Consider the following 15,249-nt stretch of genomic DNA (forward strand, 5'->3'; position numbering starts at 1 on the left):
GCGCCTTCGTGCCTTTTCGGGTTGCTTTCAGTACGTTTTTTCTAGTGCGGTGGTTTTTCATTCATTCGCCCTTCCCAGTTCGCCTCTGACCACGAAGCGATAAGGATCGTTTGCAGATCGCTCGTGCAGAAAACAAAAATCTATTCTAAGTGTTCCAGTGATATCTCTCTCTCCCGTTATGGGGAAGAGAAAACGTAAAAGTGTTAAGAAGGTAGGAAGAGCATCTGCCAGCTCTTCTGAAGAGACATGCGAGGCTGCTAATGGTGTTAGTACAACAGTCTCTCGTCCAGCCCAACCATCTGGGCCTAAACGTACGTGCCTAACTGATCCCGATCAGGGGTCAACAACCGTTCCGAAGATGTGCGAGTCTTCGCTAGCCCCAAGTCTCAGTGATAGCGACATTGAGAGTCTGGGTGAATTTCGAGAGGTTCGCTCCCGTCGCCGATCCTCCATCTTAGCCTCAGCTGTCTCTGCTTTGGCTCCTAATACTAGTGCGTGCTCTGTCACCACAACCTCGTCCGCTGCCTCTCCTATGGTAAGCAGTGGACCCACCGTCGCCGTCGCTCCTCTGTCTGAGTCGACCAAAATCACCGCTGGACCCTCGTCCAGACGTCGCCCTCCGCCGATCACGGTTATGCAGCCTCATGTCGACATTGTTCGTAAAGAGCTTAAAAACCACGCGGTGGACCTCAAACTTTGTGGCCCCGGGGTCAGAGTGCTTGCAAAAGACAAGGCAGCATTCGACGTCGCTCACGCCACACTAATACGCATGAATGTCAACTTTTACACTCATGCGTACCCGACGGAGAAACCGTACAAGGTCGTTGTCCGAGGATTACCGTTGCTTGATCCGAACGAGATCATCACCGAACTCCATGATAAGTACCATCTAAAGGCATCCTCTGCATACCACATCAAGCGCCGCGCAGAAGATACACGCAAGTATTATGACTGCATGTATCTTGTCTGTTTTCCGAAAGGAACAGTTGATTTGGCCGGCCTTAAAGTGGTTCGTAAACTTTGTGACCTCCTGGTTACCTGGGAGGCGTACCGTGGAGGACCACGTTCGGTTACTCAATGCCTGCGCTGCCAAAGGTTTGGGCATGGAGATCGAAACTGCTTCCTTCAACCAATCTGCGGAAACTGTGCCCAGGAGCATCTACAGTCCGCTTGTACTTGGACGCCCCAGGCTGCGCCGAAGTGCGCCAACTGTGGCGAAAATCACCGGGCCAATGATCCGACCTGCCCTTCTCGCATCCGGTACTTAGCGACGCGCCAGAAGCATCCAGTCGTAAACCAGCCCAACACTAAGCCAACGACGACCTCGTCTCCAGCTTTACCCGCTCCCTTAGCTTCACTCTCGGCCTTCCCGCCTTTGAAGCCTTGCACCGGTAAAGTTCCAGCCAACTCGTCGACAATTACTCCGCACCCATCATCGGTTAAAAATCCCGTGAACAGTGCTCGAGCTCCCGCTGTAGCTCACGCTCCTCTCGACAAAGCTCCCGCTGTTGATAACAGAGTTTCCGCCCAGACACGTTCCATAGTTTCTGGTTCCACCGTCGCCCCTAGCTATCAATATGCTATGGCAGCTAAGGGGATGCAACCCCAGTTTAATAGTCCGCAAGCCGAACCCGAAGAAGAACTGCTCGTCATGGATGCCGTGATAAAGTTGATCATCGAGTTTGGACCGCGCCTCAAGTTATGCCGCACCAGGATCGAACAAATTTCCGTGATCGGAGAAATTCTCTATCGCTATGGATAATCTACGAATAGCAACATGGAATGCTCGATCAGTTAGTGGAAAGAAGATTCAACTAGCTGATTTCTTAAACACACACACTATTGACATCGCTCTCATTACTGAGACACACTTAAGCCCAGCGCTGAATTTTTCTCTCGCAAATTATCATCTTATTCGTCTCGATCGTCGCGATTCTCCCTCGCGAGGTGGTGGAGTTGCCATCGCTCTGAAACATGGTATCACGTACACACCGCTACCGTTCTTCAACACATCTGTGTTGGAAGCCATCGGCATTAATATCAAGTCGACCTCAGGATCCATTAGGATCATTGCTGCCTACTGTCCAGTTCAGCGCAGACGTGCCCAGGGACTTGATGTTGCCCTCAAGCGGGACCTAGCACTCATCACTCGCACCCAACATTGCCTGCTTCTGGGAGGTGACTTAAACGCCCGACATCGCCTATGGGGCAACAATCGGGAAAACTGTAATGGTAAACTGCTCTTCAATCTCGTACAAGAGGGGCACTTCACTATCGAATTTCCCGACAGACCTACGTACATCGCACCTAGTGGAGCCTCTAGTACCCTCGATTTTTTCCTTACTAACATGGCAGTGGGAAAACCGATCACAATTGATGAACTTAACTCTGATCATTTCCCAGTGATCACAGAACTTAACCTCGATGCAGTTAAAACCCCGGTTAGCTGCCGCAAAGATTTTCATCATGTTGACTGGGCTCGATTTGGCCGATTGGTGGATAGGTCTATACAGCCGGTGTTGGTAAACCCTGTTGGAATCAGCTCCATTGATAATGCCATTTCCGACCTGGAAAAGGCTATTAAGCATGCAGAGGCAGTTTGCGTCAAGCAAGTTCCAGTGACCCGAGAGTTCATTGTCCTTGATCCCTACACACGATCACTGATAAAGCAGAGAAATAGCACTAGGCGACAATTTCAGCGTACAGGTGACCGATTCTACAAATGTTTTGCTGCATCGCTGGCCAGAATAATCTCTTCTAGAGTAGATGAGATTAGAAATAATAACTTTGGTTCATTAGTTCAGAGCTTGGACGACAGATCTCCTGCTTTCTGGAAAGTTGCAAAAGTCCTGCGGAAAAGACCAAAGCCAGTTCCACCACTGTTATCTGGGAGTAAAACCTTGATCACCCCAGTTGAAAAAGTCAAAGCTCTTGCTGATCACTTTGCATCTTCGCATCAAATCGGAGCCTCTCTGACCAGTCCTCATGAAGCAAAAGTTTCTGAAAGCATGCTTCGTCTGCATAATACTTCAATAAATATGCCATCTTCTGCGAAGATCACGGCTGACGGAGTCCGCCAAGCGCTGAGACGGATGAGAAATATGAAGGCGCCTGGATTTGATGGAATCCATAACATCCTTCTGAAGCACCTGCAAGACAAGACCATCTATCGGATTGTCGAGATCTTCAATTCATGCCTTATATTGGGCTACTTTCCCAGTGCCTGGAAGAGTGCTAGGGTAGTTCCTATCCTTAAACCAGGGAAAGATCCAACGCTCCCTGCGAGTTACCGACCAATAAGCCTTCTCCCTTCAATGGGAAAGCTGTTCGAGAGATTAATCCTGAATCGCATCCACGATACGGTATTTGAGTTGAATGTACTTCCGTCGCAGCAGTTTGGCTTCCGGCCTGAACACTCCACTGTCCATCAACTGCTTAGACTGAAGGGCACTGTTTTACGGAATAAAGCAATGGCTAGGTCAACCGTGGTCACCTTGCTGGATGTCGAGAAGGCATTCGACAATGTTTGGCACGGTGGGCTTATTCATAAACTTTTAGGTTTCGGCCTTCCCGTGTACATTGTCAAGATGCTAAGTAGTTATTTGAGAGAGAGGATGTTTAGAGTTGCGTTAGGCTCGGCTCTATCTGACCAAGTAACAATATCGGCAGGAGTTCCTCAGGGAAGTCTACTAGGCCCTGTACTACCGAGTGACGGTCAGATATTTCTCTACGCAGACGATACTGCCATCGCAGTGAGGGGTAGATCACTAGTCGAACTGAGGAGCAGGGCTCAGCGTTGCCTGCAAGTATTCTTCAATTATGCTGCAGTCTGGAAGATTAAAATCAATACTTCCAAAACCCAGGCGATAGTACTCCCTCATAACCAACGTTGGTCTCTTCGTCCTACTCTACAAAGTAGGCTAGTGGTCGAAGGGCTCCCTATCAATTGGTCGCCAGTAGCAAAATACCTAGGGCTTATATTTGATCATCGTTTGCTTTTCCGAGCCCATGTTGAGTATATTATTCACAGGAGCGCCATGCTCATGCGCAGCCTGTATCCGTTAATATGTCGACGGTCTAAACTGTCCTTTACAAACAAACTCGCCATATTCAAGCAAATTGTCTTACCGACTGTGCTATATGCCTCGCCAGTTTGGGGATCAACTGCAACAACACATCGTCACAGACTGCAGATTATGCTCAATCGTTGGTTGCGCATGATCGCTAACGTTGATCGCTACATACGGAAATCGGAACTGTATTCGATTTCCAATACGCAGCCCCTAGATGAGATGTTACATAGCATCCTGCAAAAATTTCATAAGAGATGCGAGGCATCTCCTCATCTCACTATAAGGAATCTCGTTCTGGATTCCTAGCGCCTCCTTTTATTTATGAAAGGATTACTGTTATAAAAGTAGGGAGTAAGTTAGGGTAGCTTCATTAATGTTAAGTAGGCTAGTTAGATTAAAGTAGTAATTAAGTTATCAATAAGTAGTCATGGTTCCACAAACCACTTATCACATGTTTCTTTCCTCACATAACTTTTGCAATCGCCCACGAGCACTGCACTACGCAATAACCTTACACCTGAAAAGCTAATTAAGCTGCATCCTGTGTATTAATCCAAAAATACCTGTAAATACTTAAATACTTGAAATATAAACTTATATATATATTCGCCCTTCCCCGCATTCCAGAGAGATCGACCCGCTCTCTCTCTCCTTAAGCCAAACACATGCAGTTTTGGGTTATGCGTAGTGTTTACGTTTATTCATTTTCTTCCTGCATGGTTTACACACCAAAATGCTTCCTGGGAGGTGCTCGGTTCGTTTGGTTCGTTCCCCCACCGACAAAATCAGTCAAAAAATCTCCTGAACAAACCCCGAACACTCCCTGTTCGGGCGACATCTGTTCAGGCCCAGGAAGCATTTTGGCGAAGATCTCTGGTAGCCAGAAAGAGACAAAAGCTCGGTCCTATCTGCTTCTCGCTTTCACAACGCTAGCCGAACTGGAAATTGAGCATGTGTTGAGCATAAATTCATTGCTCGACCCGTTTTGGTTTGCATGTGTGAAACAGCGCAGGCTGTTTTGTCAGAGTGTGGGCGTGCTTCCACATTCAGTGGTTGAATGCCCTGCCGACAAATCCGAGCCAAAATGGGCCCGAAGCTCGGATCTCTCGCTCTTTTACTACCTGTTTCACGTGATTTCTTTACATGTGTGTGCGGTTTTCGATATCAGCGTGGTGGTCGGCTGCACCGAGCGAGCGAATGACGCTCGAATTCTCTAGTTTAAACCGTCGTTTTGCTGTATCTTTGAATGTATGCATCAGCGCAAGATAATTATGTTATAGTATGCGCGTCCAACCAACTTGGCCGAAACGCCGGCGAAGCGAACTTAGCAAATTTGTGGACCAAAGCAACCGGCGAAGAGTACGGGTAAGTTCAAGAAAAAACGTCACCTGCCAGTATCCCAGTGCTGTTCCTAGCGGAAGGTCGATTTGCAAGCATTACCGTTGAGGTAGGTTAAAAATCATCGCAGTTGGAGTCTTAACTGGTTTCTAATAATAATTTCATTATCTTGTTTCATGTCTGCTGCTGTTTGACGAGTAAATTATGTAACAGCATTTCACCGCTGGAAATACTGATAGACGTGAGCTACATGCAGCTGGACGATGCAGGAAAACAGTGCTATTAGGCGACAATGGCGTTTTTTCCCCGTTCACGCAGCTGAAAGACACCAACGCTGCCAAAACCAAGGCGTTGGTAAAAAGAACAACCGAAATTCAAGAAGACAATAAAGTGAAATGTATTCATGTGTACGTTGTCTGGTCTGCGAGTTTTTTTCTGAAAGAGAGCGCAGCTGTAAGCGCATACTATTTTTGATCTCACGGTTCGCGCTCTCTTTTGAGAAGGGAAGAGACCGATGAAAATATGAGAACAAACTGAACAAACCAAGAAAACCGAACGAACCGAACGAGCCGACCGAACCGAGCCGACCGAACCGAGCCGCCCGAACACCGACCCTGAACAGATGTCGCCCGAACAGGGAGTGTTCGGGGTTTGTTCAGGGGATTTTTTGACTGATTTTGTCGGCAGGGATGTCGCCCGAACAGGGAGTGTTCGGGGTTTGTTCAGGGGATTTTTTGACTGATTTTGTCGGCAGGGTGACGCGCCAGCGAAGGGGACTTAGAGAATTTTCAGTCTAAACCAACCACCGCAGTGTGAAAGTGTTGTTCTTGAGGACTTGTCGTTTCTGGGTTAAACTACACAGGTAAGCTTATAAGCATTGTTCTTAAACATATGATTACATCTTCTAATCCATGTTTTCTGATTATATGTTGGCTTTTACGCGATGAGAGGAAAAATCAACACCATTTATTCGCCGCATATGCTGTTTAAGAAGACTGCTTAAGATGGAATTTGATGCATACTGCCAATTCGAATGCCGCTCAACGATATCTACAAACGCTGGGCTACAGTTGTGCTACCGTGCTACCTAGCAAATTTGAAGCCGTCTCAATGACGCCGCCGTTGCATTCAAGCCTGTGGAATAACCTCACGTGTGTAAACCATGCAGGAAGAAAATGAATAAACGTAAACACTACGCATAACCCAAAACTGCATGGGTTTGGCTTAAGGAGAGAGAGAGCGGGTCGATCTCTCTAGAATGCGGGGAAGGGTGAATGAAAGAAAAACCACCGAACTAGAAAAAACGTACTGAAAGCAACCCGAAAAGGCACGAAGGCGTTCGTTTTTCCCGATCGCGCGGTCGAGCAAAAGTCGCCTGCTCAACCGTAGCTCAACCGCTGCTCGACCGCGATTTTGCCCGTTGAGGGGTCGATGTTCGGGCGGCTCGATTCGGTCGGATCGTTCGGTTCTCTTGGTATGTTCAGTTTGTTCTCATATTTTCATCGGTCTCTTCCCTTCTCGAAAGAGAGCGCGAACCGTGAGATCAAAAATCGTATGCGCTAACGGCTGCGCTCTCTTGCAGAAAAAACCCGCAGACCAGACAACGTACACAGGAATACATTTCACTTTATTGTCTTCTTGAATTTCGGTTGTTCTTTTTACCAACGCCTTGGTTTTGACAGCGTTGGTGTCTTTCAGCTGCGTGAACGGAGAAAAAACGCCATTGTCGCCTAGTAGCACTGTTTTCCTGCATCGTCCAGCTGCATGTAGCTCACGTCTATCAGTATTTCCAGCGGTGAAATGCTGTAACATAATTTACTCGTCAAACAGCAGCAGACATGAAACAAGATAATGAAATTATTATTAGAAACCAGTTAAGACTCCAACTGCGATGATTTTTAACCTACCTCAACGGTAATGCTTGCAAGTCGACCTTCCGCTAGGAACAGCACTGGGATACTGGCAGTTGACGTTTTTTCTTGAACTTACCCGTACTCTTCGCCGGTTGCTTTGGTCCACAAATTTGCTACGTTCGCTTCGCCAGCGTTTCGGCCAAGTTGACCGGACGCGCATACTGTAACATAATTATCTTGCGCTGATGCATACATTCAAAGATACAGGAAAACGACGGTTTAAACCAGAGAATTCAATCGTCATTCGCACGCCCGGTGCAGCCGACCACCACACTGATATCCAAAATCGCATACACATGGAAGGAAATCACGTGACACAGCCCTGCTGCCAGGAATCACTCAAAATAACTTACGACAGAGGCTCTCAACTCAACGGGCAAAATCGCGGTCGAGCAGCGGTTGAGCAACGGTTGAGCAGGCGACTTTGCTCGACCGCGCGATCGGGAAAAACGAGCGCCTTCGTGCCTTTTCGGGTTGCTTTCGGTACGTTTTTTCTAGTTCGGTGGTTTTTCTTTCATTCGCCCTTCCCCGCATTCTAGAGAGATCGACCCGCTCTCTCTCTCCTTAAGCCAAACACATGCAGTTTTGGGTTATGCGTAGTGTTTACGTTTATTCATTTTCTTCCTGCATGGTTTACACACGTGAGGTTATTCCACAGGCTTGAATGCAACGGCGGCGTCATTGAGACGGCTTCAATTTTGCTAGGTAGCACGGTAGCACAACTGTAGCCCAGTGTTTGTAGATATCGTTCAGCGGCATTCGAATTGGCGGTATGTATCAAATTCCATCTTAGGCAGTCTTCTTAAACAGCATATGCGGCGAATAAATGATGTTGATTTTTTCCTCTCATCGCGTAGAAGCCAACATATAATCAGAAAACATGGATTAGAAGATGTAATCATATGTTTAAGAACAATGCTTATAAGCTTACCTGTGTAGTTTAACCCAGAAACGACAAGTCCTCAAGAACAACACTTTCACACTGCGGTGGTTGGTTTAGACTGAAAATTCTCTAAGTCCCCTTCGCTGGCGCGTCATTCAACCACCGAATGTGGAAGCACGCGCACACTCTGACAAAACAGCCTGCGCTGTTGCACACATGCAAACTAAAACGGGTAGAGCAATGAATTTATGCTCAACACATGCTCAATTTCCAGTTCGGCTAGCGTTGTGAAAGCGAGAAGCAGATAGGACCGAGCTTTTGTCTCTTTCTGGCTACCAGAGATCTTCGCCAAAATGCTTCCTGGGATGTCGCCCGAACAGGGAGTGTTCGGGGGATTTTTTGACTGATTTTGTCGGCAGGGATGTCTATCCACGATGCTATATTAAAGGTGCCTTCCGATGCACACGTAGTACAACAACCTACTAAGAACTCGTTGAACATCGGTAGCGTTCGGACGTGAGTTATGGAAAACGATAGCTCGATTCAGATAAAAAATAATTTTATTTATTTTTTCTCGGTTTGGACAACACGTCCGTCCTAGCTGAACCTCACTATCGAACTCAACTCGGCCTGTCTCTGATCTTCGTTTATATGGAAGTCTTGATAAGGTTTGATCGCGTTCGATCCTGTCTGTTCTTTAGAATTTCCGCTCGCAATAGCCCTAACATCCGTGGGGTGCGTACGTTGCTGATGGGACAGTCTCGTCGTCTTCCGTTGGGGTGCACATGATATTGACTCTCTCATGGCTTCCGCTTCCGTAGGGTGCGTACGATCTTCATGTGACTTATCCGGACATCACGTTGGAGTGTGTACGTTGCTGATGCGACAGTCTCGTCGTCTTCCGTTGGGGTTCACATGATATTGACTCTCTCATGGCTTCCGTTGGGGTGCACACGATCTTGACCCTGATGGCTTCCGTTGGGGAGAACTCTATCTTGACTCTCTTGAATTCAATATTGCTGAAGGGAAACTGTCTAGTCTGAAGTGTCTTGTACCGGTTTCGATATAGATCACTTCTCGAACTCGGTGTTGCTAACTCGTGTTCACTGGTGCCGTGCTGTGTTGTGCTCTCTGATAGGAAGTGCAATAGTGTGCGTGTAACCGCGATTGGCCTCTTCGAGGCCCCCACGCCAATCTCCAGCGGTTTTTGCCGCCAAAACGGTCTTTTTGAAGACCATAAGCGTTGTGGCTAAAGGGTGCGAAATGTACCCGTGGCGAACCGCCACCTCCAAGGCGACGGACGTGGCCTCGCGGAAGAGGCGTCTGGCTCTCGCGGCGCGGGAGACAGCAACTGACGACCGGAAAGGTCGTAAAAGAGTGTGCGGGAAGGCACGCTCTAGTGTCGCCCCCTCGGTGGCGAAACCTGTGCTGCAGGTTACTGCAGCAACAGCAACTCAGGAGGTCCCGATGGACCTTCCTGTGAATGAGGCTTCGGCCTCGAATGTGGCGGGAAATGTGGAATCCCACCGTGAAAAGATCCCGCCCTTCGTGGTGTGGGATCTTACGGAGCAGCACCACAGTTCGTTGTGTGCTGCTATGAAGAAGGAGCAGCTTTCTGCTACCTTCACGTTCCTTCCGCGGAACTTCTGCAGGGTATCCTGCAGAACACGGAAGGACCATGAGGCGGTCAAGGGACTCTTGATCGCCTCGAAGCGTGAATTTTTCACGCATGACTTCCAGGGGGACAAGCCCTACCAGCTTGTCCTCAAGGGGTTAAGATATGGTTCCTCGGACCATGTCTTGACCTTCCTGCAGGAGCAGGGCCTCACACCCACTGCGGTCCGTGAGATGAATGTAGGAGCCCTGGAGAAGGTCTCCTGCAAAGCGTTCGTGATCTCCTTCTCGAAGGGGACCACGACGCTTGAGCAGGTGCGTGGGATCACGCACCTGAATTACACGCGCGTTTGGTGGGAGAAATTCTCCCCCAAACGTTCTGATTGCACGCAGTGTAGCAACTACTTGCATTTTGGCCATTCGACAAAGATGTGTCACATGGCCGCCCGCTGCATCAAGTGCGGCGGGAAACATCTGGCTCGACAGTGCGCTGTCGAGCTCGATAATAAGCGCAGGTGAGCGAATTGCATGGGCAACCATAGCCCATTCAATCCACACTGCTCTGCGCGTATTACTTTTCTGCGAAAGCAGAAAGGCAATGTGGAGCCCATGAAACCGTTACGGACGGTTGAAGTGGGCCCCCACGTAAGGTACGTGCCGGCCCCGTCGCCGGAAAACCCTGCGTGGAACAAGGCACTTCCATGGGTGCAGGAGCACCCCAAGAACACCCCCGCCCCCGTAAACGCTCCCGTTTGCGCGTGCGAGGGATGTCCATCGCGGAAGCCAGCCCCGAAGGCACCGACGCCAGGTGCCTCCCTGCCGACACCAGCCCTGCAGCAGCCGACGCCGCAGGACCAGCCGGCCAAGCGCAAAAAGAAGCGCGGAGGAAAGAAGAAGAAGGCCTCCAACAAACAGCAACAGCAGCAGCTGGAAAGCACTACCGCACCGACGGCTCCCCAAGGAGCACCGAAGGCTGCGAAGAAAGCCAGCCGCCAGCCTGCCCAGGATAAGCTGGATAAACTGCGGGAGACGTTGTCTCAGCAGCAGCAGCAGCAATCCCAGGCAGAGGATGAGATGGAGAGCCAGTTCGGCGCCATCGTCCGCCTCTGGCTGGAGTTTAAGAGGGTGGCGAAAGTCCTCCCTAGAGATCAAATGTTAAACCATATGATCTCTTTTATCATTCGCAGTGACCCTTAGATGTGCCACCTGGAATGCCCGCTCCATCGCCCAGAAGAAGATGGAGCTTATAGATTTCCTGACGACCAAGGAAATCGACCTGATGGCCCTGACGGAAACCCACCTCCAACCGGATCGGGCCTTCAACCTACCAGACCACGCCGTGGTCCGCCTCGATAGACAGGGAAGTACATATGGTGGCATTGCCATCCTTGTCCGTCGTAGCATTAAATTCCGCACCCTTTCTCTTCCAGGGACGGAGCTGGTGAAAGCAGCTGGAGTCGAGTTAACCTCCTCCCAGGGCAGCTTCCGCTTCTACGCATCCTATTGCCCCCGGCAAGCCCGCGAGGTGGACAAATCCGTGGAGACGCTGAAAGCAGACCTCTTGAAGCTGACAAGAGCCCCTGGCCGATACATCATCGCTGGGGATCTGAACGCGAGGCACCACGCCTGGGGAAATGCGGCTGTAAATAAGAACGGGAAAGTGCTGTTTGAAGATGCGCAAGCAGGCTTCTATTCGGTGCTGTTCCCGTTCCAACCGACGTTCAACAACGGAAAGAGTTACTCCACGTTGGACATATTCCTCTCGAATATGGACAACGTGGACACTCCAACAACGCTGACGGCGTTATCATCGGACCACCTGCCAGTGGTACTGGACACCGCGGCGGACACTGTGACGCAAGCCAGGAGGCAGCGGAGGGACTATAGGGCGGCGAACTGGATGAAGTTCGGACGGGCCGTCGATAGATCCCTGGATACGCGTGTGCCCCTCTGCTCGATAGACGATATCGATGCAGTAGTGACTAACTTCATAAGTAGCGTTAGGGTAGCGGAAGATAGGGCCGTTTCCCCTGTGGCTACTATAGCCAAGCTAGTCAAGATAGATCTGGAAACGCTACGCTTCATAAAGTTACGAAACTCTATGAGGCGTCGTTTTCAGCGTACCGCAGATAGGGCTTACTACCTAGCATATAGGAAACTTAGTAAGGTAGTAAGGGACCGTCTGGGGCATGCTAGGAATGAGCATTTCTCGAAGGAGATTCGCTCGATGCCCAAAAACTCTCGTCCTTTTTGGAGGGTTACGAAAGTTTCAAAGAATAGACCTAGACCTATTCCGCCCCTGGGTGAAGCCCCTAATCGGAGTTTCACGCCAGAAGAAAAAGTTCAACTCTTGGCTGAACATTTTGCTCACTCACATCGAGTGAGCGACACGATGCCTAGTCCGCACGATGCTGTTGTTAGCAACAGCATCCGCGGACTAGCATCGGCTCAATGTTCGCTTCCTGACACTGACCGGGCCACCTTGGAAGAGGTCCGGACACTTATAAAGTACAGTGTCGGATTCAAAGCTCCGGGACCTGACAACATCTTTAACGTGATGTTAAAGCATGTTGGTCCCAGAGTTTCGAGCTTTGTAACTAGCATTTTTAACAGATGCCTGGAGCTGGGATATTTCCCAACACAATAAAAACTTGCAAAAGTCGTTCCAATCCGGAAAGTAGGGAAGGATCCTTCCCTAGTTTCGAGCTACCGTCCGATCTCCCTCTTGTCTGCTATAAGCAAAGTTTGCGAGAGGATGATTTATACACGGTTGGAAGCCCACTGCTCTGAAAACAATGTGTTGACAGATGTGCAGTTTGGATTCAGAAGAGGACACTCTACAGCTCACCAGCTGCAGCGTGTCCTGAATGTCATCAATGACGGAAAACGTTGTGGAAAGTCCACTGCGATGGCCTTATTGGACATCGAAAAGGCTTTCGACAACGTTTGGCACGACGGCCTATTGCATAAGCTTCGTGCCCAAGGATTTCCGACGTACCTAGTGAGAACCATTCAGTCCTATCTGAGTTCTCGTACGTCGGTTGTTCATTTAGGGGGGACAATGTCCGCCCCCTATGCCAACTGTGCAGGCGTTCCACAGGGGAGTGTCCTAGGACCACTCCTGTACAACTGTTTTACGTCGGATGTTCCCGACATGGACAATCACACACAGCTGTCGTTATATGCAGACGACACTGCCATTTTGTACTCCTCTCGTAATCTGGAGTGTCTCCAAGGAGGACTTCAGAGAGGTTTGGATAAATATATCCAATACCTCAACGAGTGGAGGATAAGGGTAAATTATGAAAAGACCCAGGTGATGGTGATCCCTTACAAGCGACAGATGCTTATGGCTTCTATCGTGCGTAAGGTGAAACCCATCACACTGCATAGCAAGGAAATCCCCTGGTCCACAGATGTGCGCTACCTCGGGGTTACCTATGATCGAAAGCTGTCGTTCCGACAGCATGTAGGTCATCTTGCTTCCAAGACGTTTGGTCTCCTTAGGAGTTTGTATCCGCTCATCGCGCGACGCTCGGGACTGTCGAGAGATAATAAACTTATTATCTATCGACAAGTCATCCTGCCAGTGCTGATGTACGGATCAAATGTCTGGAGCAATTGCTCAAAAGCGGATATCCTAGTGGTGCAGAGAATCCAGAACAAGTTTCTGAAGATGATTCTCGATCTGCCCACTAGGTATCCCACTAGGGACCTGCATATAGATGCAGGGATTGGGGTCCCATTGGTAAGCGAGCGCATTGAGACTAGTCTCATGCGACTCCAACTCACCTCCCGGAACTCAGCGTATGCTCTGATCCGGGACCTTTTTAGGTGATTTTTTTAAGTAGTGTGTAGATAGGTGTAGGTTTTTATCTAGTTTTAAGGTAATTAGATTTAATTTTAAGGAAAAATGGGGTCCGTCCCCGATAGATGGCCTTGCGTGCCATCAACTTCCAGCCATGCGTGCTGAGAATCATCTAGCCAGGTAGGGAAAGTTTTAGGCAGAACAGCTTAGGGCCGGTACCAATGACTAGACAGGATTGATAAAATTATAAGGCTCAGTAGCCACACCTAGCGTAGATACTCAGGAATCAGAGTAGGAACCTAGATTAGATGATGTCATCACGTTTTAGGGATGTCATCACCAAAGTTGTACACAGACATTAGTATATAAATAAATTATATGCCATTTATTGGTCCTTCAAATGCACACGTAGTAGCACAGGCGTCTTCGAAGCATCACTATTAAGCAGCAATATCTGGCTTTATTGTCATCATTTGGTGCATTTCCGGTGATTGAATGTTGTCTCGACGCACAGCAGCATGAATCATGAAATATGAAATAAGAAAATGGTTGAATTAGAAAACGTAAACATTACCTCATCTTACGTGCTTAATAAACTTACCTTTATAATTACACCGCACGCACGCACGTCCTTCCGTCAGGAACACCACTTTCACACTGAAATTTCCTCTTGCTATCTCTTTCACTTCATTTGCTGCTTTGCTTGCACATTTGCTAAGTTCACTTCGCCGACGCATCGGCTGGACTTATAATTTGGAGAAACACGCACACAAATCCAAAATCGCTGCGAACAGCCGCACACATGCACACGCACAAGGGTACGAAGGTGCAATATATGTCCATCCTGGTATCAAATTCTGCTAATCGCTGTACTACTCCAGATAATCGTTTGCGGTTGACCTATTCCGTTTATGTCCGAAAGATCTATCTGTATGTTTGCATCTGCAAGCATCAATGAGATGTTACATGTTATATGATTCCAACTTAGATGACGGCGCATGAGCAAATTATGTTGATATGTTTTGAATGTTGGGAAGGAAAGATCCATTTGACCATTGATAATCTGCCTGCGTTGTTTAGGGCAGAGGAACGTTTATGGCGTCTTTTGTGTTAATATGGCGAGGTTACTGGAATAATTTACAATATTGTATTGCTGCGTACCTTTTCCAAGATCCTAAATCTAAGATAAATAACACATAACAATTTCACTGTTATCGGTACATTAAAACCTGGTTAGAAACGGTGCCTATAGACAAATCTGCTATAGACGAGCAGGTTTTGCAAGGGCTGGTGCACCGAAATTGTAAGTACGTATTAATTCTAACCATTGCATATATTTTACAGCAAGCATGAGAAGAAAACATAGAACGAACGTACGAGAAAATAGAACGAAAAGAGAACTTACGAGAAAAAGAACATAGAGAGAAAATAGAGCGATACTGCAAAAGAGCACTATCCAGTGAGGGCACAACAACAGAGAATAATGAGTCTGCAAAACAACAGAAAATAATGACGGTGGCAGAGGCCGCAAAGATACAATGGTTACAGCACGTGGAGAGGACATCTGACTCATATCCTAATAAGAAGTGGAGCCAAGTCTATCGGAGATTCGATGAAGTT

At 48.3% G+C, this 15,249-nt stretch overlaps 1 protein-coding gene across 1 annotated transcript in view; it reads right to left on the bottom strand.

The window, feature by feature from the left end:
* Positions 1–12,999: 12,999 nt before the first annotated feature.
* LOC128729045 (uncharacterized) overlaps positions 13,000–15,249 on the bottom strand; it is a 9,237-nt gene continuing 6,987 nt past the window's right edge. Inside the window, exon 3 of the mRNA XM_053822693.1 lies at positions 13,000–13,362. Within this exon, the coding sequence (XP_053678668.1) occupies positions 13,000–13,362 (363 nt within the window). The remainder of the gene's footprint in view (positions 13,363–15,249) is intronic.

The sequence above is a fragment of the Anopheles nili genome, chromosome X, assembly GCF_943737925.1.
Source record: "Anopheles nili chromosome X, idAnoNiliSN_F5_01, whole genome shotgun sequence".
NCBI classification, from domain to species: Eukaryota; Metazoa; Arthropoda; class Insecta; order Diptera; family Culicidae; genus Anopheles; species Anopheles nili.